This window comes from Globicephala melas, chromosome 18 (genome assembly GCF_963455315.2).
Source record: "Globicephala melas chromosome 18, mGloMel1.2, whole genome shotgun sequence".
NCBI classification, from domain to species: domain Eukaryota; kingdom Metazoa; phylum Chordata; class Mammalia; order Artiodactyla; family Delphinidae; genus Globicephala; species Globicephala melas.
The window spans coordinates 65,055,073-65,080,273 of record NC_083331.1 but is presented as its reverse complement, the minus strand read 5'-3'; the positions used below and the strand labels follow the sequence as shown (position 1 = coordinate 65,080,273).

The 25,201-nt window shown below is 37.0% G+C and overlaps 1 protein-coding gene across 3 annotated transcripts in view; it reads left to right on the top strand.

Annotated features, from left to right (window-relative positions):
- The window catches only part of UGGT2 (UDP-glucose glycoprotein glucosyltransferase 2), a 191,643-nt gene that overhangs the window by 45,838 nt on the left and 120,604 nt on the right, over nucleotides 1–25,201 (top strand). For all 3 annotated transcript variants that reach the window (XM_060287968.1, XM_060287969.1, XM_060287970.1), the window contains exons 11-15: nucleotides 9,132–9,223; nucleotides 13,393–13,543; nucleotides 22,899–23,018; nucleotides 23,881–23,966; nucleotides 24,515–24,650. In XM_060287968.1, coding sequence (XP_060143951.1) covers nucleotides 9,132–9,223; nucleotides 13,393–13,543; nucleotides 22,899–23,018; nucleotides 23,881–23,966; nucleotides 24,515–24,650 — 585 coding nt within the window. The remainder of the gene's footprint in view (nucleotides 1–9,131; nucleotides 9,224–13,392; nucleotides 13,544–22,898; nucleotides 23,019–23,880; nucleotides 23,967–24,514; nucleotides 24,651–25,201) is intronic.

Sequence of the window (25,201 nt, the reverse complement as noted above, 5' to 3'; positions counted from 1 at the left end):
TGAATAAAATTGGGCTGTGCAAGAGGAAAGGCAGCAGAAAGAGGTTAAAGGCTAATTTTATTATTTTTTGTAACAGAAATCATTAGTAGTTGTTGGTTAAAGAAAGAGATGACTGAGGGTGTTAAATGAACATACTTTTTTTTTTTTTGCGGTACGCGGGCCTCTCACTGTTGTGGCCTCTCCCATCACGGAGCACAGGCTCCGGACGCGCAGGCTCAGTGGCCATGGCTCACAGGCCCAGCCACTCCACGGCATGTGGGATCCTCCCAGACCGGGGCATGAACCCGTGTCCCCTGCATCGGCAGGCGGACTCTCAACCACTGCGCCACCAGGGAAGCCCAACATATATGTTTAATAGTAACTAGAGTAACAAAAGTCTAAATCTTCTAAACTGTGAAAAGAACTGAATGCACAAGAAAAGAAAGAGACATTTAAAAAATACATCTAGAAAGAGTAAATACAGCATGAAAGAATGACATTTGAGGCTAACCAGGTCTATGATGTCAATAAATGTAAATAAGCTTAACTAGCATATTAGCAAAAATGTTCAGTTTGTTTCATTAGGCATGTACAATGTATGTAAAATAAAAACTCTTAAAGTAATTTAGAAATGTCAAAAATTAAAGGACATGCCAAGGTATACCAAGCGAATACTGTGTGTTAAGGGTAGTGACCTTAAAATGCCATGAAGCCAAATTCAGTTCTGAAAATATTAATGAGCAAAAAATGGCCGTTTATAATACTTAGGGCTATAATTCACAAGGCTACAATAGCAGTTTAAAATATTTTTACATCAAAACACTGCAGCAACAGTCCTGAAACAGACTACAGGAGACGGAAGAAGAAATATAATTTACCTCTCTCAGACTAGTGAAATGGTAAGTAAAGCTATAGAAGACCAAATGACATTATGATTGTATAGATAATAGGTCTTCTGGTTATATAACAAATTTTGTATCCTGATAATAGAAAAAATATGCCTTTCTTCAAGTTTTTATGAAGTAGTAATGGCAAAAAATCCAGAAAGTGGGTAAAATAGAAAAAAATTCTCAATATCAATGCAAACTAGAAATCAATAACAACATCAGAAAAAAAGGGTTTATTCACTTGGAAGTTAAAAACTATTTACTCTTAAGTAGAAGGGAAAATAAAATACACATCAAGGGACTCCCTTGGTGGTGCAGTGGTAAAAAATCCACCTGCCAATGCAGGGGACCAGGTTCGATCCCTGGTCGGGGAACTAAGATCCCACATGCAGTGGGGCAACTAAGCCCGTGTGCCACAACCACTGAGCTCATGCATCTCAACGAGAGACCCCGCGTTCCACAACTACAGAGCCCACGCGCTCTGAAGCCTGTGTGCCACAACTAGAGAGAGAAAACCCGCACACTGCAACTAGAGAGAAACCCGAGGAGACCTCGCGCCGTAACGAAAAAGATCCCACGTGCCTCAACAAAGATCCCATGTGCCACAACTAAGACCCGATTCAGCCAAAAAAATAAATAAATAAGGAAAATAAATAAAATAAACATTTAAAAAAATACACATCAAAATTGCAACAGTTCTTGATAACAACATTTGAAAACATAAGATACTAGAATCTTTGGGACCCAAATAAAACAAAGTTCAGAGAAAAGCCTTGAAGTCTTACATCAATAAAATGAAAAAAAAGTAAATGAATTAAATATCAGACTTAAAATGTTAAGAACAGTAAAGAAAAGCAAAAGCAGAAGAAGTTAATACAGGTAAAAATGAGTTAAAAGATAAAAATAGTAAAACTAATGAAATGATAATATATCATAATTGAATGGAGCTTGAGGGATGCAAGAATGGTCAATAGATTAGGAAATCTATTCCTATACTATCGTTAGATCTAAGTGGTAAAATTGTATGATTATCTTTGTACATGCCGAAAAAGCATTTTATAAAATTCAAGACCTATTCCTGAATATAAAAAAACACTTTATAAGGATATTGATTATACTTCCTTAACATGATTAAAAGTGTGCATGTGCATATGTATTTGTGTTTATCTCAGCTTAAAAGTCAGCATCTTACTAATAGAAAATTACTAGAGGTATATTTACCAAAATCAGGAACAAGACAATGAAGCACATTATCATCACGGTAATTATTATTGTATTAGTTATTAGCCCACATCATTAGTCAAGAGAAGGATATTGGAAGTATAAAAATTGGGGGAAGGTGAGGAATATGTAAGAGAATCAACTAAAAACAAAAATTAGATGTAGAAAGGTGTGTTGGTCTGCTTGAGCCGCCATAACAAAGTACCACAGACTGGGTGGCCTACACCACAAAAATTTATTTTCTCTCAGTTCTGGAGGCTGGAAGTCCCAGGTCAGAGTTTCAGCAAATTCTGTATTTGATATGGACTCTTCCTGGCTTGTCAACAGCTGCCTTTTTTCTGTGTCTTCACATGGCCTTTCCTCTGTGTGCACACCCATGTGCTACCCTTACGACCTCATTTAACCTTAATTACCTCCTTAAGCCCCATCTCCAAATACAGTCTCATGGGGGTTTAGGCCTTCAACATATGGATTTGGGGTGGGGCAACACAATTCAGTCCACAGCAAAAGATAATAGAAGGCACAATTAAAATATACAAATCAATAGGCCCCTAATGAAACTTCAAAGCTTTTGCACAGCAAAGGAGACCATAAACAAGAGGAAAAGACAGCCCTCAGAATGGGAGAAAATATTTGCAAATGAAGCAACTGACAAAGGATTACGCTCCAAAATTTACAAGCAGCTCATGCAACTCAATATCAAAAAAACAAACAACCCAATCCAAAAATGGGCAGGAGACCTAAATCGACATTTCTCCAAAGAAGATATACAGATTGCCAACAAACACACGAAAGAATGCTCAACATCATTAATCATTAGAGAAATGCAAATCAAAACTACAGGGGAATATCATCTCACACCAGTCAGAATGGCCATCATCAAAAAATCTACAAACAAATGCTGGAGAGGATGTGGAGAAAAGGAGACCCTCTTGCACTGTTGGTGGGAATGTAAATGGATACAGCCACTGTGGAGAACAGTATGGAGGTTCCTTAAAAAACTAAAAATAGAACTACCATACGACCCAGCAGTCCTACTGCTGGGCATATACCCTGAGAAAACCATAATTCATAAAGAGTCATGTACCCCAATGTTCATTGCAGCTCTATTTACAATAGCTAGGACATGGAAGCAACCTAAGTGTCCATCAACAGATGAATGGATAAAGAAGATGTGGCACATATATACAATGGAATATTACTCAGCCATAAAAAGAAACAAAATTGAGTTATTTGTAGTGAAGTGGATGGACCTAGAGTCTGTCATACAGAGTGAAGTCAGAAAGAGAAAAATAACATATGGTAACACATATATGTGGAATCTAAAAAAAAAAAAAAAGGTTCTGATGAACCTAGGGGCAGGACAGGAATAAAGACACAGACGTAGAGAATGGACTTGAGGACACAGGGAGGGGGAAGGGTAAGCTGGGAAAAAGTGAGAGAGTGGCATGGATATATATACACTACCAAACGTAAGGTAGATAGCTAGTGGGAAGCAGCCGCATAGCACAGGGAGATCAGCTTGGTGCCTTGTGACCACCTAGAGGGGTGGGATAGGGAGGGTGGGAGGGAGGGAGACGTAAGAGGGAAGAGAGATGGGGATAAATGTGTATGTATAGCTGATTCACTTTGTTATAAAGCAGAAACTAACACACCATTGTAAAGCAATTATACTCCAAGAAAGATGTTAAAAAAAAAAGACAGAAAGATAATTTTTGTAAAGAAAAAACTCTTTGTAACATGAATAAAAGCTAATCAGTTCTATGCATCCAAAAAAAAGGAAAAAAGAATAGTACCTATTTCACTGGATTATTAGGAGGATTAAATGATAATATAAAGTGACTTAGCACAATGTCCGCCTCAGTAACTGTGGCCCTCTGCTAAGTGTTCACATATTTATATGTAGATATACATAAACCCGCATTTTTATATATACACACACACATAGGGAAAAATACATCATACATAAATATCTATGTATATTTACATATGTAAGGCAGTTGGAGTATGTCAGAAAGAGGGAGAGGATATCATAATCTACTAGACTGATATTAGTGACTTTAAAGGAAAATAATTCTCAATATTTTAAACTATGTCTATCATCTTGTTAAATTATTACTTTACTTGGAGTTATCATCAATTTATGGTAATAATAAGGTTTTACACTTACATTTTGAAAGACTGTTATATAAACAAAATAGTATTAAGTTCTTTTATAATGTTATTTCTGTAGTTCCAATTTTCACAGCAGTGAAATTGCCAGACTTTTCTATAATTCTAACAATCTAGAATGTACTGTGTAGTATCAGAGGAGTGGCATAAAGTTTAACAATAGAAAAAATGAAAAAAAATCTCCAAAATAGACTTTTGGACAAGATGGTGAAATGTGAACTAGAGATATGCCCTCAAACTTTTATACCTGGTACTCATTTCTCCATTAAAGAACCTTGGTAAAAAAAAAAAAAAAAAAAAAAAAATCAGTAGTCTCCATGTATTGCAAGCAACTAGTTAAAAGTTATAATGTAAGAAAAGACTCCATGTACAATAGCAACACAAAAAGTATATAGGAATAAACGTAACAAGTAGGTAAAGCCTATATAAAGAAAAATTTGACAGTCTACTTAAGGGCATGTAGAAGGACGTATCTTGTATTGGAAAATTACAATGAAGTCAATTCTAAGTTAATTTGTAAATATAATCAGAACGTGGAGTGTTTTTTTTTCCCTCTGAAACTTGACAAGATGAGTCTAAAAATTCATGTGGAAAAAGTAGACAAGGAGTAATAGCCAGGATTACTCTGAAAAATTAAAGGAGCAGTAGGAACCTCTGCCCTGTGTGCACAGCAGCACAGACTGTACCTCCTGTATCTATGCTGGCCACCAGGTGCTCCAGCCTGCTTAGGGATGCCGGGGCCACCCACTGCTGTCACCTTGGCCACTTCTCATCCGCTTGGAATTAGCAGTGAAACAGTTTTGAAAGAAGCTTTGATTACTGAGCAAGGAACCTTGAATTTATTCAGTAAGTTACTCTTGACACTGTATATGGCCGTCTTGTTTACTGCCTCTTTCGGAACACACTGAGAGAAAGACAAGGGAATAATGGCTTTCACGTCACTAATCCCAGGCAAAGGTGTTGGGCTAGTAGTCCCTGTTACCCACTAACACGTGGAGTGTGTGGGAGGTAACTAAACTGGGAGTTCCAACCTTGGAGAAGAAAGGGATGATTGTGATCGGAAAGTCAAAAAATCGTGGACTGTCCCTTGCAGTGTTAATGTAGGCAAAACGGATGGGCTACACGAACACCCTGGAAATATGTCACTGTTCCAACATCTCATCCATACGCACCAAATAGTACAGTTCCTGTAAAACATGTCACTGTTGCAAAACATGTAAACAAAGGGCTTACACACAAAAAGAAATAATAGTGGTCTTTAAATATACAGAAAGATGATTCATCTTTCTATAATAAGAGAAACACAGATCAGAGTTAGACTGAGACAGCAGATTTCAAAAATTCATACGTACGATAGTGCACTCTATTGGTGAGTCTTATTTTGCATAAGAAAACAGGGAAAACAAGATATGTGTTTGTATTATATTTGTATAAAGAAATACCAGAAGGATAAACCAGAAACTTTGGGGGAAAAATTTGTCACCTCTGTGGGCCAAGGGTAGGGGCTGGTGAACAGGGTGGAAGGTGCTGGAATGAGAACAAAAATTCTTTGTGAATAGTTTTTACGTAGTTTTGACTTTGGACTCATGCAAAGATTATCCCAAAAATATCATGACTATGCTGAAGTTGTATAAGTGAATTTGAGTTTGGTTTTATTCAGGAAGCAATTGATTCAACTCCAAAGTACAGCAAGTTTCCCTTTGAAGTTCATAATTGTTGTTTTGCTCAGAGACTGGGCAGAATCTACTTTAGATGATTTAAAATTCAATGTCAATGCAATACGTATCTCTTATTGTTTACCATAAGAGCTGTTAAATATTTTAATTAAATTACATGACACTTATTTGTTTTGGTTGGGGGGAAATGAGGAAGGGGGTCAGGTGGTCAGGTAACTTCTTTTGCGTCAGTATTGTGAAACAGATTGTTTCAATTATGTAATTACATAATAAACCAGATGCAGATATTTAAGTACAAAATCCAATTAAAAGATTACACCTAATTCAGATAAAAGCTCACACTTTTCTAATTATGTCAACTAATTACTTAGAATGTGTGAAAATTTTACGGAGTTCTAGAGAATATTCCTAGGTTAGCATATCTTCTCCAACAATTCTTCTGTAAAATATATTTTTTCAGAATCTTTGTTTCTCTCATCACTCGTCCAGAAAAAAGCAAAACCCTTCCTATATTAGATTTACATCTGATTGGACTTCAAATTTTAAGTTCAGAATGCATGTAGTTCCAGCATACGGACCTCCAGACAAGTTTATAAACCAATTTACTGTTATAATGCTCAACCAGTCTCCTGAAATCCAATCAATTGGAATTTTTTTAGTTTCAACTAATGGCGCAGCTCCATTGGTTGTTAAAGGGATACATTTCTGTACATTGTTCCCTCTTTTCTTTAATGAGGTCATATTTGTCCATGGAGATTTGAATTTGTTTCTGCTCAAAGCTTATGAGCACTCCCAACTCAATTCCACTTTTTTTTTTTTAATTTTTTATTTTTTTTGCTGCGCCGCAGGGCATGCGGGATCTTCGTTCCCTGACCGTGGATTGAACATATGCCCCCTGCAGTGGAAGCACGGAGTCCTAACCACTGGACCACCAGGGAATTCCCCTAATTCCACTTTAAATTAGAAGTCTGTTTATATTTTTTGGACCTTCAAAATAGTGTGAAATTGGGCCTCAAACTCGTGTGAAGATAAGCCAGAAGCCGTGAATTCTTATGGAAGACTGTTCTTCCTCCATTAAGAACCGTGGTGAACTCAGCAAGTTTCTACGCTGTTTCTGCAGGACATTTTGTTTTCTAGGTCAACTTTTCACTTCACTGTGAGTGTAGCACTTCCTTATGTGCCCAAGGGTATCTCTGACCCTGCTGCCTGCCCTTGGTGGGCCCCAGGCGCTGCCTCCTGTCCTTCTGAGACTGACCTTTAAAAACCCCCCCTTCAGGCCACCTAGGATGAGGACGCTTGAGATTTCCTCAGGGCAGGGCCTTCAGTGTTTGTTACGTCCTTGGACTCTTATTCACACTTCTTCTCTACTCTTAAGTGAAATCTTTAATTTAAAAAGTTAAACCATTCTTTTAGAGGGCAATATTAATATTTTAATCTAGCATTTCTGATATTTTCTTTTAGTAGAAGGATTTCAGGATCTCTGGTTCATCATATTGCTAGAAACTAAATTCTTACTCCTTGATTTGAGAACGGCTGCCTTTAATCATGCACTTGGGATAGTTTGCCAGGATTGAAGGCTACCCCCTTTGAGGGGAAAAGAAAGAATTTGTCACCACCAGTTCCAATACACATACCTCTCTTTGACATTGTTTCAGCATCAAGTTTACTGAGTTTAACTTATTACCCTTGTTTTGAGCATCTTTTTTGTTCAAGACTCTGTGCTTGGCCTAAAAATTCTTGAGGGAATTAGCAGAGAGGGAATTAGTTTAGTATAGATCAGTGTTTGACATGCTTTCTACTTTCATTTGTGATGCCTAAAACAAAGGAGGTGCTGGAGAGAGCTTGAGACAATGTGTATGATGGTTCAATGCAAATTTTGGGAAAACAGGCAGTGGATTCACTAGACCTCTATAGACTTTGAAGTTTGAATGCAAGTTTCCTAGCAAAAAGTAACTATTTGATAGAAAGGCACAGAAGTAGCTAAAGACAAATCAGAATTTCACCTTTGAATCTCTCATGTTAATCTCTTGCCAGTATTCTGCATAAAGCAAATGGAGATATTTTCTGTACTGTTACAAATTTAGTTCCTCCTCTCCCCTCTCTATATGTAGCTCACCTGTCATGGTGAGTGATAACCATACAGAAAAATTCACCTCTGTAAAGCCTCCTCTGAACTTCTTCAAGTTAGTTGCTTCATTTGTCTTTCCAGAATAATTTATACAAATCTCTCTTAGGTCATTTATTGTGTGATGTCATTGAAATGCACTGTTTTAAAATTGTTTTTCTTCCTAAATCAATTTGCCTACTCTGGTAATAGTCATAATGAAAGCTTCATTTGTGAGTACTTTATATGTGACTAGACACAGATATATATTACATTAAACCTTTATAACAGACTTGTGAGTATTCTAATTTACAGATGAGGAAACTGAGACTTATGGAAGACACTAAGTAAATTTGCCTAAATCTTACCACGAGTAAGTAGCAAGACTAGGGTTTAAACCAGATCTGACTCCCTCACCGTGATCTTGCTAACTATGCTGTATGGCTAGGACATTCCCTTTTTTTCTAGTGCCTGGAGTTGTTTCTAGCACTGAGTAGGCACTTGGGAAATATTTACTTAATAAAAAGTTAGTGAACATTGAAACACTGCTTTAATGAAAACTTATGAATTCATAAATGATTGCTAAATATTTACACATACACCAAGGTTTTGAGTTCTGGGATGTCAAACAATAGGATTGTGCCAGCTATCAAATTCTAAGTGTACACACACACACACACACACACACACACACACAGTATAAAATGTAATAGGCAAGTAATTGTTGTAGCATTAGAAATTTAATATCACATACTGCAAAATCAAAATCCTCAGGTATCGTGTCTTTAATCTGTTTTAAGATTCCCATCACTTAGATCAGATGTGGGCAGTACTACCCACATATAGGCCAAATGTGGCCTGCTGCCTGTCTTTATACATATAAAAGTTTTATTGGAACATAATCATGCTCATTTGTTAATTATCTGTGACTGCTTTTGTGCTACAAGGGCAGAGTTGAGTGGTTCAACAGAGATGATATAGCTGGCAAAGCCTAAAATATTTACTGTCTGACTCAATAGAAATAGTTGGCCAACTCCTGACATAGATCAGCTATTGTTCTATCACTCGGTTAACTCTTTTCTGTATTTCCAGCATCTTCAAGATAGATTTGAAATTCAGCCAGGCGATGCTGGTCTCTATATAAATGGACTTCATGTTGATATGGATTCTTATGACCCTTTTAAGTAAGTATTGAATTATTGATACAAACTGTGGTTTATATATGAAGGTACACTTTTGTCCTGAATTTAGTATTTGTTAAAATGCAAATAATCACTTTAAAGGTAAAGCAAATATATATATATATATATATATATATATATTTTTTTTTTTTTGCGATACGCGGGCCTCTCACTGTTGTGGCCTCTCCCCTTGCGGAGCACAGGCTCCGGATGCGCAGGCTCAGCGGCCATGGCTCACGGGCCCAGCCGCTCCGCGGCACATGGGATCCTCCCGGAGCGGGGCACAAACCCGTGTCCCCTGCATCGGCAGGTGGACTCCCAACCACGGCGCCAGCAGGGAAGCCCTATTTTACTTTTAAAGAGAGTCATAAAACTACTTTAAAATTCATATTTAGAATATAAAATGAATTTAGTAAACACAATACTTTAGTTCAGATATTCAGTTTTAATTGAATTCAGTTTGCTTTTATTGAACTTAAATTAATCGTTCATTTGTTTCATTTTCTTAGCACCTTGGAAATATATTTGAAAACACAGGGAAGATTGAGAAGTAGGGTTCAAGTGGGGCTTTTATCTTTATTTAGTTGAATTTTTGGACCTAATCTTGGGAAAATACTAATCTGAGATATAAAGGCCAAATACTACAAATAGAGAAGAGCAGTTGTCAGCTCCTGGCAGTAAACTTTAGAGGACAGAAATTACATTTGTGCTCAAGAACAGTGAAAATAGATTTAAAAGAGGGCAGAAATGGTAGGTAGATTTTGGAAAGTTCTCTGTGGCAGTGTATGGGGAAATTTTCATAACAGGAACATTGTGACGTGTAACTTGGAAAGGCTACAGGTTATTCAAGAGATAGAGCCCCCTGGGCTTCTCCACCTGGTAATCAGTGATCTGCAGGGCGTGTGATACATTTTTGTTCCTCGTTGATCGGATCACTAGTTAAAACTACTATAATTCCCTTAAAAGAGAAAAAAGAAAATATGTGAGGATATTTATATCTTCTGACATTTTTAGCACAAAATAAAAAATCAAAGAAAGAAGTTCTCAGGAAGGATCAGAGCATGTAGAATCAAAAGTGTGAAAAGGTTGATGAATGAAAGAAAATGATTCAGGAAAGAGGAGAGGAAGGAAATGTCCTATTAAGTTATATCCTGGATCTGGAGAGAGGTGCTTTGCAACCAGTACTTTAACATTGTCGATTTGGGGAGAGAAAGTGAAGGGGGAATTATTTTTCTCTTTCTTCCTGTCTCCTACCCTTGTCGCGTTTTGGGTTGTAGAGCTGGTACCACGCCCACACCCTAACCCTTCTTCCTCTGATCCCGGAGGAGCCAGAGCCTCCATGCCTCAGTGTCAGGTCAGCCCAGGTTCACACAGGCTGTGTCCAAGCCCAGCTCTCACCCCCAGGGAGACTAGGACAGTAGGAGGGAGTGGCAATGACCAGGGAAAAAGGCAGGTAGGACTGAGGAAATTTGAAGAGTTCCATAAATGTGTTTTATAGATCTATCTTAGATGCATTTGCCTGAGAGCTACTTAATAGCCACCCCAGCCACAGGATGGGCCAGACTCTGGTCAGGTCCAAGTGCTCAAGAAACTGACTCTGGTACATACTGGATGTTACTCATTTTGACAGCCAGCCTGTCCCTGCTTGAGTAATATCACTACAGTATAACTACCAGAAGGATAGAGGTAACAAAGGTGTCTTGATATTCGCACTTGTGGAGTTTTTCTATATCTTAATAAAGTTGTCTGGCTCACAGTTCTTTTGCGCTCTGGATTAAATATGTATTTGTAATGCAAGCAACATTAAAATTCAATATTATAAAATCAATTCAATGCTAAAATTCGATTTGGTTAATATCTGAACGCCTACTATGCTGTAGAGACTGCTAGATATCAGGGGCGTCGTGGTGAACAAGACAGAAACATCTTGCTTAAGCAAAATTTACAGTCTAGGAGGGTAACTGATATTAAGTAATTGTATTATGATAAGGTTTGTAAAAGATGAAGTGCAGTGCTTTGAGAGCTTTTAACTCCAGGGATTTAAACTTGTTCTTGATGGAACATGGGGACAGTGCATATCAGATTTCTTCAAGGAAGTGATATTTAAGGATGAATCAGGCAAAGTGGGAGTTGAGGTTCTGCAAGCATGACATATTTGAGAAAAATGCATTGTCTAGTATGGCCAGACTCTGCAGTGAGGAAGAATTAGAAGAAGCTTAGGTCGCACAGGTGGGCAAAGATCAGATTGTGAAACCAGGTTCTGGGTTTTGGCCTTTTGTCTCAAGGGCAGGAGAAGCCAGTGAAGGCTTCTAAGCAAATTTAAAGATAGTGACTATTTAAAAGGAGAAAGCATGAGAGGTTATTTAACAATCCAGAGATATGAGTTTTCCTGATAAATAAACCTAGCATATTTCAAGAACCAGATATTTTCTATTGGTATCCAAAATTCAAGATTTGAGAAGAGCAAGGAGGAAACTAATGCTTGTTGAGGGCAACTGTGTGCTCAGCAGTAAATTCATTTCATCGTAATACCCTATCAAGTGACTATTACTGTTCTCTTTTTTATTGATGGGGAAACAAAGACTCAGATCTCACATAAAGATAGGGACATAGCTAGCAAGTAGTTGCAGGATTTGAAATTTCATGCCCTTTTCAACGTACCACAGTATGTAACTCTATCTAGTTTTTCTATTGGTGGTTTTCCTTGGAAACTAGGTTGTGATAACAAAGATGATCGTTACAGAAGCTATGAGGAATATTATAATTCTGTCACACAAAAGTCAATAAGATCAATAAGCATCATAAAATTTTTTAAATGGAGAGAACATTGGCAATACCATCCAAAATTCTTATTTTACAAATGAGAAAATTTAGACTCAAGGAATTAAGAACTTCAAGAAGCCCCACATGAAGAAGTAGTGTTATAGCTCCGACTAAATCTTACTATTGGTAATTTATGATATTCAACCTAGTACTCTTTTTATCACGCTCACCTTCTAATAGATTTGGGGGGAGGGGGTAGAAACTCTCCTTTGTAAAGCAGTGGTCAGAGCTGTCTGGGATACAGACATGCTGAGCTGATGTCATACAGAGCAGCTTGAAATACTTCTAAAACAGCCTTCTTAAGAGTTTAGCTATTAGATCTCTGCTTTTTAAATGTAGATCTCTGTTGTCCTCCCCGAGAACTGTACTCTAAAGTCCATATATTGCTTTATTCTAATTCTTTTCATTTCTGAAAGGTGAAGTGATTTCCATGAATGGATTTTTGAATGAAGCACTTAGGTTAAATAAAATAAATACAAATTTTAACACTTGGTTTCAAAAAGTAATAATCAAAATTCCTCCTTGCCTAGTAGATTTTTACCTTCTCATACATGAACATGAACATGCTTTACCATACTCTGTACAGCCTTATCCATCTTTGCAGATACAGGGAAGCACTGTGTGCCTATAGCCTTCACGTCCCGGCTCTTCCACTCTACTGGCTGAGTGACTGGGCAGGAGGCTTCACCTCTCTGAGCCTCATTGGTGTCGCTTGAGACTTCCTGAGGTTGTTTTGAGACACAGAATGAACTTGATAAACAGTAGTTTAAAGAATCAAACTGCCCTAACTTTTTGTCAGTAGGGTTATTTATTGGTGGTGTTACTTTTAGCAGTAATACTTTCAAACATGTTTAAGAGCTATCAAATTATTATTATATATGTAAGTAGAAATTTTAGTATGTATTCTCAACAGATGTGAACTTTCATACTTTAATGGGGTTTCCCCTGCATTAAAATTTTATATTGTAGGTCATGTTTGATTTTACCTTGTTTTTGTAGTAGCTTTATCAAAAGAGCGACCTACTGTATTTTTTCCTTTCATTTTTGACCTGCTCAGTGGTGAGTATATCCTCACTTCTTTAGTGAAGAGTATAATAAATATACCTTGTTGTCCTATCCTTTAAATAAGAAGATTTTGTTACCACTTTAAAAAAAAACCTCAGCATAAGTTTACCCTGGATAACTAGACTCCTTGTCTTATTTGTTAATGAGTTTAATAGTGTATTTTCCTGCTATTAATAAAAATACCAGTGAAACTTGTTTCTAATGCTTTGAGAAATCTATAAACTTTACAGGATTTAATAAAAAATTTTGGCAAAACAAAACATTTCTTTTCTTTAAACATGAAGTCTTTTGGATATGCTGAAACTAGAAGGAAAAGTGATGAATGGCCTTCGCAATCTTGGGATCAAAGAAGAACATATGAGCAAATTTTTAAAGTTAAGCTCGCCTGATTGGGACGATACCTATGCATTAGATATTAGACATCCTTCCATAATGGTAAGTATGCATGTAATTCCTCGCTTTAAAACCTTTAGTAGACTTCAGAGTTAACATAATACCAAATATTGGCAGACTTTAGAGTAAATGTAAGCATTTTGAAAGATGTTGTAGGAGAACTCAGTGAGAAGAAAAAGTTAAAACTACAGACTCATCCCCTCTCACCCTTACATCTTCTTTCCCCTTCCTGGTATTCTCTGTACTTCCTCACGAGAATATCTACTCAGCTCCTTCACTATCCTTTCCAGCTTTAAAGATAAAAACAAGTGAGAACAACAGAATAACCACATGAGCAACAACAAAATACCAAATGGTTAAAATCTGAGGAATATACGAATACCACCTTAATATAATGGAAATCTTGCCTAACCATTTGCAGTGGCCTCCTAACGTTCGGTCCATGTATTATAGCCTAAGTGAATTTTTTTGGAAATCTGATCACATCACTTTCCCTTGCTTAAAGCACAAAAAAAGTCCATCATATGGCCTAATAGGTGTAAATGGCCTACTTCCTCCTCTCATATCTTAAACTATGATATATTCTTTTTTACCACTCTCCCTTATCCCGTGCTTGGAAAGCAGTTCTTCCTCTCTTTATCCAGTTGACCCCTACTCTCTTTTCAGACTTCAGCTCCAAAAAATACTTCCTGAGAGAAGCTTTCCTTAACTATCCAAAGTAGACGATTATTTCATATGCGCATTGTGTCAAGGAATCCTCAAGTTCACCCTTAGGTTCAGTGGGTTTGCTAAAAGGACTGACAAGGCCTGGAAGTTGTTATACTCACGGTTACGATTTATTAGAGCAAAAGAATACCAAGCAGTATCAGAAGCAGAAAGGGCATGGGGTGAAGTCCAGAGGAAACCAAGTACAAGCTTCCAGGAGTTCCTCCTAGTGGAGCTGTGCAGGACATGCTGAATTGGATGTGTGACAGTCCGCGCAAAGTGCTGCCTACTAGGGGAGCTGACTTGAGCCTGAGGGTTCAGGGGTTTAAGAGGGGTTTAAGAGGGGTCTGGCACTTGAGCATATAGTGGCCATGTGGCTGATGTTAGTCACTGAAACGCCAGACCCTGAGAGAAAAAGCAGGTATTCATCATAAATCATATCGTTTGTAAAAACTCTGTACAAACTGCTAGAGCACGCAGCAGGCCCCCAGCGTGCAAAACACTCTTTATCAGTCAGAACGTTCCGAGAGCTCAATTCCCAGGAGCCAACCTAGAGACCCTTTATCAGGAACACAGGCCCTTCTTGGGAATGTGCAAGGTGTGGGCAGCCCAGGCTTGCTGACTTAATCCTCTCTCTCTCTCTCTCTCTCTCTCTCTCTCTCTCTCTCTCTCTCTCTCTCTCACTCTCACTCCCTCTCTCTCCCTCTCTCTTTCTCTCTCTCTCTCACTCACTCACACACACACACGTGTGTGTATGTATGTATCTATATTTATTATGTTATAGAACTACCAATCACTCTGTGTACTTAGCACAGTTATAATTTTACATTTATCCTGTGGTTCTTTGTGATGTCTTTGTTTCTTACTTGACTATATAAACTTCATGAAGGTAGGAATTTTTTCATTTTTTCTCTCACCATTATATCCCTGGCTGTAGTAGGTACTCAATAAATATAAATATTCCTTGAATGAATAAGTAAATACTTATCTCAAACCAACATAAAGCATAATTTTAACAGTGAAACTCCGGAAGCATTCCAGTCAGAACATAATATAAGTATGTTCATTCACTGATATGATTTAACATTATTATAAAAAGTATTAACTATTAGAAATGAGAAAATAAAAATGTTGCATAAGATTATGTAACTAAAACTCCTTAAGGGAAGCATTTATAATTAATAAGAGATTTTAGTAATATGGGTTTGAAGTAACTGTAAACAGATCAAAAGCTTTTTTTCCAAAAACCACTTGGAAGACATAATGATTTATTCATAATAACATAAAAATTGAAATACCCTGATAATATCTTAATAACTACTATGTGATAAAATAGTCTTAATAACTAATAATAAAAACTACAACTTAACTGATGAGTTAGAAAAGAAGGGTAAAAGGACACATGGAGAGTGCTAATTGGCATAGCCTTTTAAAAAATTATGGCTGCGGTGCTGTTAAACTGTTCATATATACTTGAGCTAGTAATTTCACTGGAAACTTCCATAAAGAAGTAGGAAATGGAGAAAAATCATTATATCCAAAGATATCATTACTGCATATTTTTGAAACAACTAGAAATGAGTTAGCTATAAACAGAAATGTTGTAAGTTGTATAACCACACAATTATTATTCAGAGATCAAAATTATGTTTATAGATATGTTTTAATAACCAGGGATAATGACTATGTCCTCATGTAAATAAAAAATATAGATTTATATGATATCATCATGTGAAAAGATAGAGGATCAGAAGGAAATCTATCAAAATATTAAGTTACTAATGGGTGATGTGGTTTGGTCGATATTTTTTTTCATGCTTTTCTGTAAATTTCAGATTTTAACAATGGGCATTATTATATGATCAGGGAAAAAAAGGTTTTAAGGGAAAAAAACATAACTTCACTGGATGTCATATTGTTTGTTTTCCTGTAGAAATTTAAGGGATTCGCTCTGAAGTGTTGCAGTTGTTACAGTTATTTTGTCCTGTGGGAACAGCCGTCCCACTTATAGACCTAGTCCACCATCCAAGAATCATGGAACAATAACAGCACCAAAGAACTACCATATTCCCTGAACATCAGAGACCTCAGACTGAGGACAAACCACATATGTTATTAATTAGTTACCATCGTATTTTCCAGAACAATTTTCTAAATGATTTGTTTGTTGATACTGTTTTTTTTACTACTCTTTAGACCATATTCTCTCATTAGCTAGATTTTACTCTTTCTTGGATATATTTAAACTCTATAGCAGATATCTTTTCTAATAATGTTTTATCAGGAAAAGGAATGACCATGTTAGTAATCTTAATACTTTGTGCCTTTTATTTTAAGCATTTATGCTTTTGATCATTTCTAGAAGAATGCTGAGAGTAAGTCACACTGTTAAAATGAGGGAAGTAATTTTCAAGGCTATTCTGGACATAAGAAATAGACCTGTAAAGAAACTGTCCAGCTGCATTTATAAAGTAACATCCTGATCCTCTAAGGTTGGCCGTGGAAGACAGTCACTCACATGGGGGGAGCAGCCCTGATGCTGTTCCCATTGCCTCCACCGCCCACAGAGTCGCAAAGTCTCCTCCTATACTGCTATAAAGTCTCCTTTCTTGCCCAACTCTTCGACACCTTCGGGCGGCTTTCTTTTACAAGGAACTTCTATCTGAGAGTGTCATGAAGTAATTTTTATTGAGATAAAATATAAATAAGATAATGCTTTTTTAACCATTGTAAGTGTGTAATCCATTGGCATTAAGTAGATTCACAGTCTTGTCCAACCATCACCATTATCCATTTCCAGAACTTTTTCATTATTTCAAATAGAAACCCATTCCCTTCTCCTCTAAGTCCCCGGTAACCTCTGTTCTACTTTTTGTCTCTATGAATTTCCTATTCTAAGTACTTCATGTAAGGTTAATCATACAGTATTTGTCCATTTATGCCTGGCTTATTTCACTAGGCATAATGTTTTCAGTGTTCATCCGTATTGTAGCATGTATCAGAATTTCATTCCTTTTTAAAACTAATAATTTTTAAAGTATCTTTTTTACATACTATTAAGGGAAGCCTCGTGTCTCAATTAAATGCTTCTGTTTTTCCACTTGGAAAGTGCCTGCCTGAGTAGAAAATTGTTTCTGAGGCTTTATTCTCTAGATACCTTAAAAAAATCAACTGGCACAAATGCAGAGCTCTGAGGTCTCAGTACTCTTCAGCTTGGTCTGTTAGAGCGGCAAAATTAGCTCACACATTAGCTTTATTTTTGTTTCATAGCACTTGCTACCACCCAGTACGGTATGTATTTGTTTATAATAATCTTCCAGTGGAATTTAAGTGCCACAAAAACCAGGACTTTGTTAAATATCTTCAACATACATCACGTCCTATTGAATAGGAAGCACTCCAAAAAAAATCATTGACTATCTTAATGTCAAAATAGAGTTATTCATGAATGAAAGCAATACTTTGCTTTTAATTCTTTTTCGCCTGGATCTGTCTCCCCACTTACTTTTTATCTTTACAGAGAAAGCTGAGGCCCTGAGTTAAATCACTTCTGACCTCTGTGTTTATACCCTTCCCCTCAAAAAATCTTGGTGGTTTATTTCTTAAAAGTCTAACTGACAGTTAAGTAAGAATCTGAGGTTCATTGGTATTCTTCCATCCCTGATTTACCATTCCAGCTTTCTCTGTCTCAGACATCAGGAATCACCTCAGGTGTCACTGGAATTTTGTTAAGAGTCAGTAAAAACAATTATAGGATTATATGTTTGGCTCCTTTGGATTGTAATTTCTTTTCAGTTCACTGTGCCAGACCACGAACAGTGACAGAGGCTTTGGTCATATTCTAGCAAAACTACCCCTGCAACTATTTTCTGTACTGTGATGTTGATGATGTAGCTGTATTCCTGGGGCGTTTATTACAACTTTCTTTAATTTTCTTTAATGTTCCCAAGTCACTCTAGCCACTTGTCATTATATAAAAACAATTCTAATTTTTTGTTATTGTCACCAAGATGATAGTGATATGATTTTTTTTAAAAAGGCACCAGTAGGCACAGGCAGAGCTTATAAGTTCTTTAGCTAAGAGTGTAACTTGCCAACCACAGTGGATCCCACAGTCATAAAGGCAAGTTTCCCTGTTCACATCCAGTCATGATGTTGTAAATCAGTTGACTATAGACATGTGGGTTTATTTCTGGACTTTCAGTTCAATTCTGTTGATCTGTATCTTATCCTTATGCCAGCACCACACTGTTTTTTTTTTTTACTGTAGCTTTGTAGTAACTTTAAATATCGGGAATTTTGAGTCCTCCAACTTTATTCTTCTTTTTTAAGATTGTCTTGGCATCCTTGCACCTTTCCCTTTCTTTATGAATTATGGAATCAGCTTGTCCATTTCTGTTAAAAAGAAAAAAAAGACAGCTGGAATTTTTATTGAGATTTTGCTGAATCTATAGATCAATTTAAGGAATATTGCTATTGAAATATATTACATCTTCCAATCCATGAACATGGGATGCCTTTCCATTTATTTAGGTCTTCTTTAATTTCTTGCAACAATGTTTTGTAGCTTTCAGTGTAAGTCTCAGACTTGTTAAATTATTTCTAAGTATTTTACCCTTTTTTATGTCCCTATAAATGGAATTGTTTTCTTATGTTTAATTTAGGATTTTTCATTGCCTTTTTTGTTGTTGTTGAAAACTGGACATCTTGAATATTGTATTGTGGCACTTCTGGAAGTCAGATTCTCACCCCTCCCCAGGGTTTGTTATTGCTGTTTGCTGTTGTTTTTGTTATTTGTTTAGTGACTAATTTTATAAAGTCTGTATTCTTTTTCATGTGTGGCCACAGAAGTGTCTGTTATGTTAGCCTAGTCATCTGCTAAGTATTGGACAGAGATTTACTTACACGCCTCGAACCAGAAAATCTCCCAGTCTTTGCACGGGGGCTCTGTGTGTGTGGCACATGGAGGGAGGGGGAGCAGCACATGCTAAACATTCAATCAGGTGGTCTGCATCTCTGCATTAGCCTTCAGTTCTTGTTTGCATAGAGCTTGGAAGTCAGCCAGGGGTGAGAAGAACGTAGGGCCTTCTCAGGTCTTTCCTGAGCATGCACGTGTTCCTGGGCATGCACGTGACCTTGTACATTTCCAGGAATACGTCAGAACTTCTCAAAGCCCTGTTTCCCAAAACATCTCATTCCCCAGCCTTTCCTCACTAAGTTTGTGGTTACTCTATTGTGCGTCCCAGCTATTTTCTGTTGTCTCAGGAGTGACTAAAACATTTGCCTGTAAATGTTTTCCATAAATCAGAGTAGCAGCTTTAACACTAGGCGAATCACAAGTTAGGCAGGATAAAGGCAAGACTTTTCAGAAGGTTTTCTAGGGAGTCACCAGACAGTTCAAACAAAAAGTTACAATTCATTCAGAATAAAGTCCATTCTACTGCTTCTGGTAATATTGGTACTGGAATGTGAGCTGTCATTTTCAAGGCTACTGATTAGCTTGGGAGCAGGAGATGGGACTTAGGTAAGTTATAATGCCACACATCTCAGTGTTCTTACTGAGATGCAGCCATTTTTCTTGAATAAACACTCTCAGCGTTGCTGCAAGCTTTTGGTTAGTTTTCATGGTTCTGAAAATATTCATTCCCACAGATTTTCTAGTTTTTCCATTTTCTGTATAAGGACGGAGTTTTGGAGCTCCTTACTCAGCCATTTTAGCTAATGTCACTCCCCAAAGAGAGCCCAGAAGATGTGAACTGTAAGTCTTTTAAGTTCTTTGCTTCTCTCAGAGAGAGAGTCAGCCTCTAACAGCATGACCCATTATGTGATTATTTGTTGACCTCCTTGGATGTTCAGGAAATTGTCTTCCAGGTTCTAATCTATAAATGACAGTATCTTTTTTTCAGTATCTTGGAAGCCTAGTAGATAGAAAGGCCCGAGTTATGACCAACAGAACGGATGGAGGTAGATCACTGGAGTGTCAGTGCCAGTTCTGCATGCGAATTTGTGAGGCGCTCTTCCAGTTACTGTTGCTGCTTTTGTGTATTCACCTGAGACTGGGGAAAGGGGCAGTTCAGTGTCTGTGGGCCTAGTCAATGTGATTACCAGTGTTGTCTCAGTAGTTCTCCAAAATGGACCCACGTTATTACCTCAATTACTTCCCCCAAAACCCATGGCTGTAAATTAGGCCATTTCTCTAGCTTTCTAACTTTAGTATTTGTGATAAGAATCACGTAGGGCCCTTGTTTTAAATGGGGATGATTTAGCAGACCTGAAGTGGCACCAAGGAGTCTTCATATTAAATAAACACGTGCAGCTGTTTTGATCCACATTAGAAATGACTCTGTCTCCAGTCATTAATTCAAGTTCAGTGGGACTGATACACAGAGCATAATGCCAGGTTATCACCTGAAGTAAAAAATACAACTCACCACCAAGGGGATCGGATATTCACATCCTCTACATGGTGCCGCCTTCTCCTCTGACCCAGGATTCCCGCAGGAGAACAGTTAACTAATCTAGACATTGCTGACTGAGTCTGCTGCAAGTTCCAGTTCTCACAGGATCCCTGGCCTATTGTGAGGCTCTTTGGAACCGTTCCCATTACCTTCACATCTTGGCAAGCATTACCTCAGAAACATAAATAAGAGACAGTACTACTGATTTTTCCAGGGAGACTAAAGTTCTCCCCTCTATCTCAGTACCACCAAGACAAATTTTAGTGGAAGAAAGCTAATCCCAGAACCCATCATACTTGTTAGCCACTAAAATAGAAATTGTTACAACTGTCAACTGTCATTTATAGACGAGGATGTCTGAAACCGAGTTAATTCCTTCTCTGCTTTCCTGTCCTCTCCGCTGGAAAAACCTACTTCTTAGAGCTTAATGTCTCTCTGCTGATACAGTGTTCCTCTCTGAAAGCCATGAATTACCCCAGATTTCTCCCTCCTCTTCATCCCTCTTTGTGTGTGTCTCTTAATTCTGCCTTCTCTCTAAAACCACTGCCTCTGGCTTAGGTAAGCCCTCCAGAAATTCATGTCTAGATTAGTGCAAAAGCCTCCTCGTTTCTTCAGGTACTGCGTTGTCCCATTTGTCCTCTCCTCTCTGACTTTGAGCTACAGGTACGTTAGACCTTTTGCCCGTGTCACTCATCTCTCTTACACTTTGTTTTGATTTTGCATTATTTTTGTTTGCTTTAGTTAAAATACATTCTGTTGATCTGTCATCCTGTTTCCTAATCCCTGTCTCTTCTTTTGTGTCCGGTCTGCAATTAAAACCACCTGATAAGTTCATCCATTTCTTAATTACGGACACTGTTTTAAATTCTGCAATATCCCTTTGGTTCTTTTTTTTTAATAGGTTTTAGTTCTCTGTTAAAAGTTTCCGTCTTTCCACCTATTTTTGTTCTTTTTAAAATGTATATGAATTGTTATTTTAAAGTCCTTGCCTAAGTCCCTTTCTATTGTCTGTTTTTTTTCTCCTGCATTTTGATATTTGGTCCTTTTCTTTTTGTATGACGGTTTTTGGTTAAGAACCAGAAGTTGCTGATGAAAAGTTATAGAAGCAAAGAACTGTAAGGTCTGTTCTGGCAGTCTAGGTACCAGACGCTTACTTCATTCTGTTGAGGCTTGATTTTAGGCTGTGTGAGAGTTCTTCTCTTTTGTGTCTTACTCCTAGCGTCTGGCCCTACTGGGTCTCTAATGAAAGTGCAGTGTTTAGCAAAGTCCTTCCACCTTGAACTCCAACCTCTGTCTCTTCAGTAACGTGTTATGCCTGCAGCTTCAACCTCCGCGTTTCTGTTTTCTCCTGGCCTTTTTGCGGGGGGAGGCGTGTTGCCATGTGTATGTGTAGATGAGTAGTCAGCAAATGAGAGGAGTTTCTGCAGAGATTTCTTTGGTTTCTTCTCTGCGGTTTCCTCCTCCTGGACTTGCCCCCATCTCACATCTCATCAGTTTGGCAGCCCTAACTTTCTCTTCTGTCTTTCCCGATATGTAGGAAATATATCTTCCCCACACTGGGACTGCGCAATATGACTGTCACTCTCTGTTGGAATTCTCTTCCTCCAGGCTGCAATTTGGAAAATGCCCCCAGCAACAAAGTTGAGGAGCTTTCCTCCTCTGCCTCCTGCTTTCAAGGATTGTAACTCCTCAGTTGTTAATTGTTGGTTGACCCCTACCTCCATGACTCTAGACAGTGCTTTTCTCTACCTTTTGTCATTGTTTCGGGGTGGGGGGGGAAAGGCTAGTCTAATATAAGCTGTTCCATCTTTATTAGAACTGGACGTCCAAAATGTCGGTTTTAAACATTTAACTTTTGTTAAGTCGTTTTATTTTCCTTATGTCCAAGCTTTTAAATTTTAGAGGAAAGGTAAATGACCTCATTGCCTCCTGTACCTTAAATGGTTTATCGGAGTAATTTTTATACAATTTTATTTTTTAGTATGAAAAACAAACATATGAGTAAATGGAGTCAATTGTTTCGGAAGGGGAAGGCTTAATGTAGAAGGCTATGGGAATATAAAATTTTTGCACATATATGTTCCTTAAAGAATGTTCAACTAGCTTCTTATACTTAATCAGAAATGTAGAAAATCTTGTGTATATTTCACTTGCTGTTTGACAAAGTGAAATCCGGCTTTGAAAATGATCTAAGTATTAATATAGCTTTCACAGATTTCTGGATTCTTTTCTAGTGGATTAATGACTTAGAAACTGATGATTTGTATGTTATGTGGCCTTCAAGTTGCCAGGAACTCTTGAAGCCAGTGTCCCCTGGAAGTATACCTTTCATAAGGCGTAATTTTCATAATTTGGTAAGTTTTATACTTTGAAATTTTGTATACATCTTTTATAAAGATATCACCATTCTTTTTGGACTACCCTGCTCTTGGTAAGTAGGCATGTGAGTAATAGGGAAAGGAGTATTTGCCTGATGCAACAAGCTTGAGGTGGCATGGCTGACTAGGTATCAAAAGCTAGCAGTGTCACATAACCTGCCTTTTATTATTTAACCCTCATGTGCTTTTATAATACCATCATTAAATTGATGGGTTACTGTTATATTTTCTAAAAGCAATTTATGATCAAACTTTTCTTCCTTCTTTATTATAAAGAACTAATTTAAGTACATTTCAGGGAAAAATACATAAATACTACTATGTCATCTGTGATATAAATATTCATTATTACAATGTTAAATAACCTTATAGAACTTTGTAATGTGGAGAAAACACCTAGGGCTTTATATTTTTTTCACATAGGAATTGAATATCTTAGTTCCTACAGCAGATGTTAATGCTGTTATTCTTTGGATCAAAATTCAATTTCTATTTCCTTTTTTAAAAAACTCATCACAGAAAATCCAACGAACACTTAGAATAAGGTATTTCACTTCTTCTAAAAAATATTTACTTAGTGCTGTGCTTCAAAAAGAGGATGAATAACCTGATTAAGTTTCGTGTATTATATTTTGGTGTGTAGCTTTTAGAAATTTGTAAACTGTGCAACTCTTTCTTATGTACGTTCCTCAAAATTCTTTAAAATTGCTAGAAAATTTAAAAAATTGTACCTTGAATTTCATGCTTTTAGCTACAGAAATTAGATTAAGTTTCAATTTCATGAAAATTATGAAGTGTTAAAACAAAATGGTGATTATAGTCTACTACTTTTTTTTAGGTTCTGTTTATTGATCCGGCTCAAGAATATACCGTGGACTTTATAAAACTTGCTGAACTTTTCTTTTATCATAAAATTCCTCTTAGGTAATTATCAATTTATAACAGACTGTCAACTGAAGGAAATCCAGTGATGTTCATGTTGTGTCACACGGAGTGTCAATGTTGAATTCAAAGTGATGGTCATCTCTAGGGCCTGACACGACATAGCTGTGTGCTGTGAAAAATCATACACCTTTATGGTTGACTCCATTAATCAGAGCTGCTTGGTAGTCTTGTTCACCCTGTTACCTTCCTGAGAGAATGATTGTCACTTGGGTACTTAAGGATGGGTCCATTTTCCGTGGTCGTGTTAGGAGTACACTTCCCTCCACTTTTTCTTTCTGGAAAAAAATAGCTATTTGATAATGTCACCACCAGAGAGAGTTTTACATTTTGGAGGAATCCAACAGAGATGAGGATTTTGGTGAAAAGGCGTTACAAATCAAAGCTTTTCAAATAATAATACTCCCCTTTACCCCAGATACTAACACATTCCCTCCATCTAGATGTTCTAGTCTAATAATATTTAAAAATCGTGGTTTATTGTGGTTCAAGAGGTAGTTGTAACATCTCTCATTCATCTTCTTTCCTAGAATTGGTTTTGTGTTCATTGTTAATACAGATGATGAAGTTGATGGAAAAAATGATGCTGGAGTTGCTCTTTGGCGAGCTTTCAACTATATTGCAGAAGAGCATGGTGTATCACAAGCATTTATTTCCATAGTACACGTGAGTTGATGTACTACATATAATTTCTTTAGGATGGTTAGTGGTTTTTGCATTACTATAATTATTATTATTTATTATTTTAACATTTCAAAGTTTATAAAAACTATCATGGGGATTAGTACACATGATGAATTTGATTCTTGCAGCTCCCAACTGAAGTACATAATATTGTCCCCATTTTATAAATGAGGCTCTGCCCAAATCTATGGATTTATTTAGGTTTACCCAACCAATAAAGGAACTTAAAGGAATATAAATTTAGAGGAAGCATATTAATAGAAAATAATTAGTAAGGGAAGAATTCTTGAGCTGGGTTTGGAATAAAATCATGAATAGAAAAGATTATTTCAAACTTAAATGTTCTAAATGACAACGTATATAGAGACTTCCTAGAGAATTTCAAAGGAGGAAGAAAACTTCACAACAGCAAATTGGTGTCAAAATGGTAAGATTGATGCTGAGTCTGACAAAGAGACTACAAGAAATGTCAGAAATTGGTAAGAACCTTATTTAGGAAAAACAAGAGGTAAGAAGATTATTTTATAATGGAG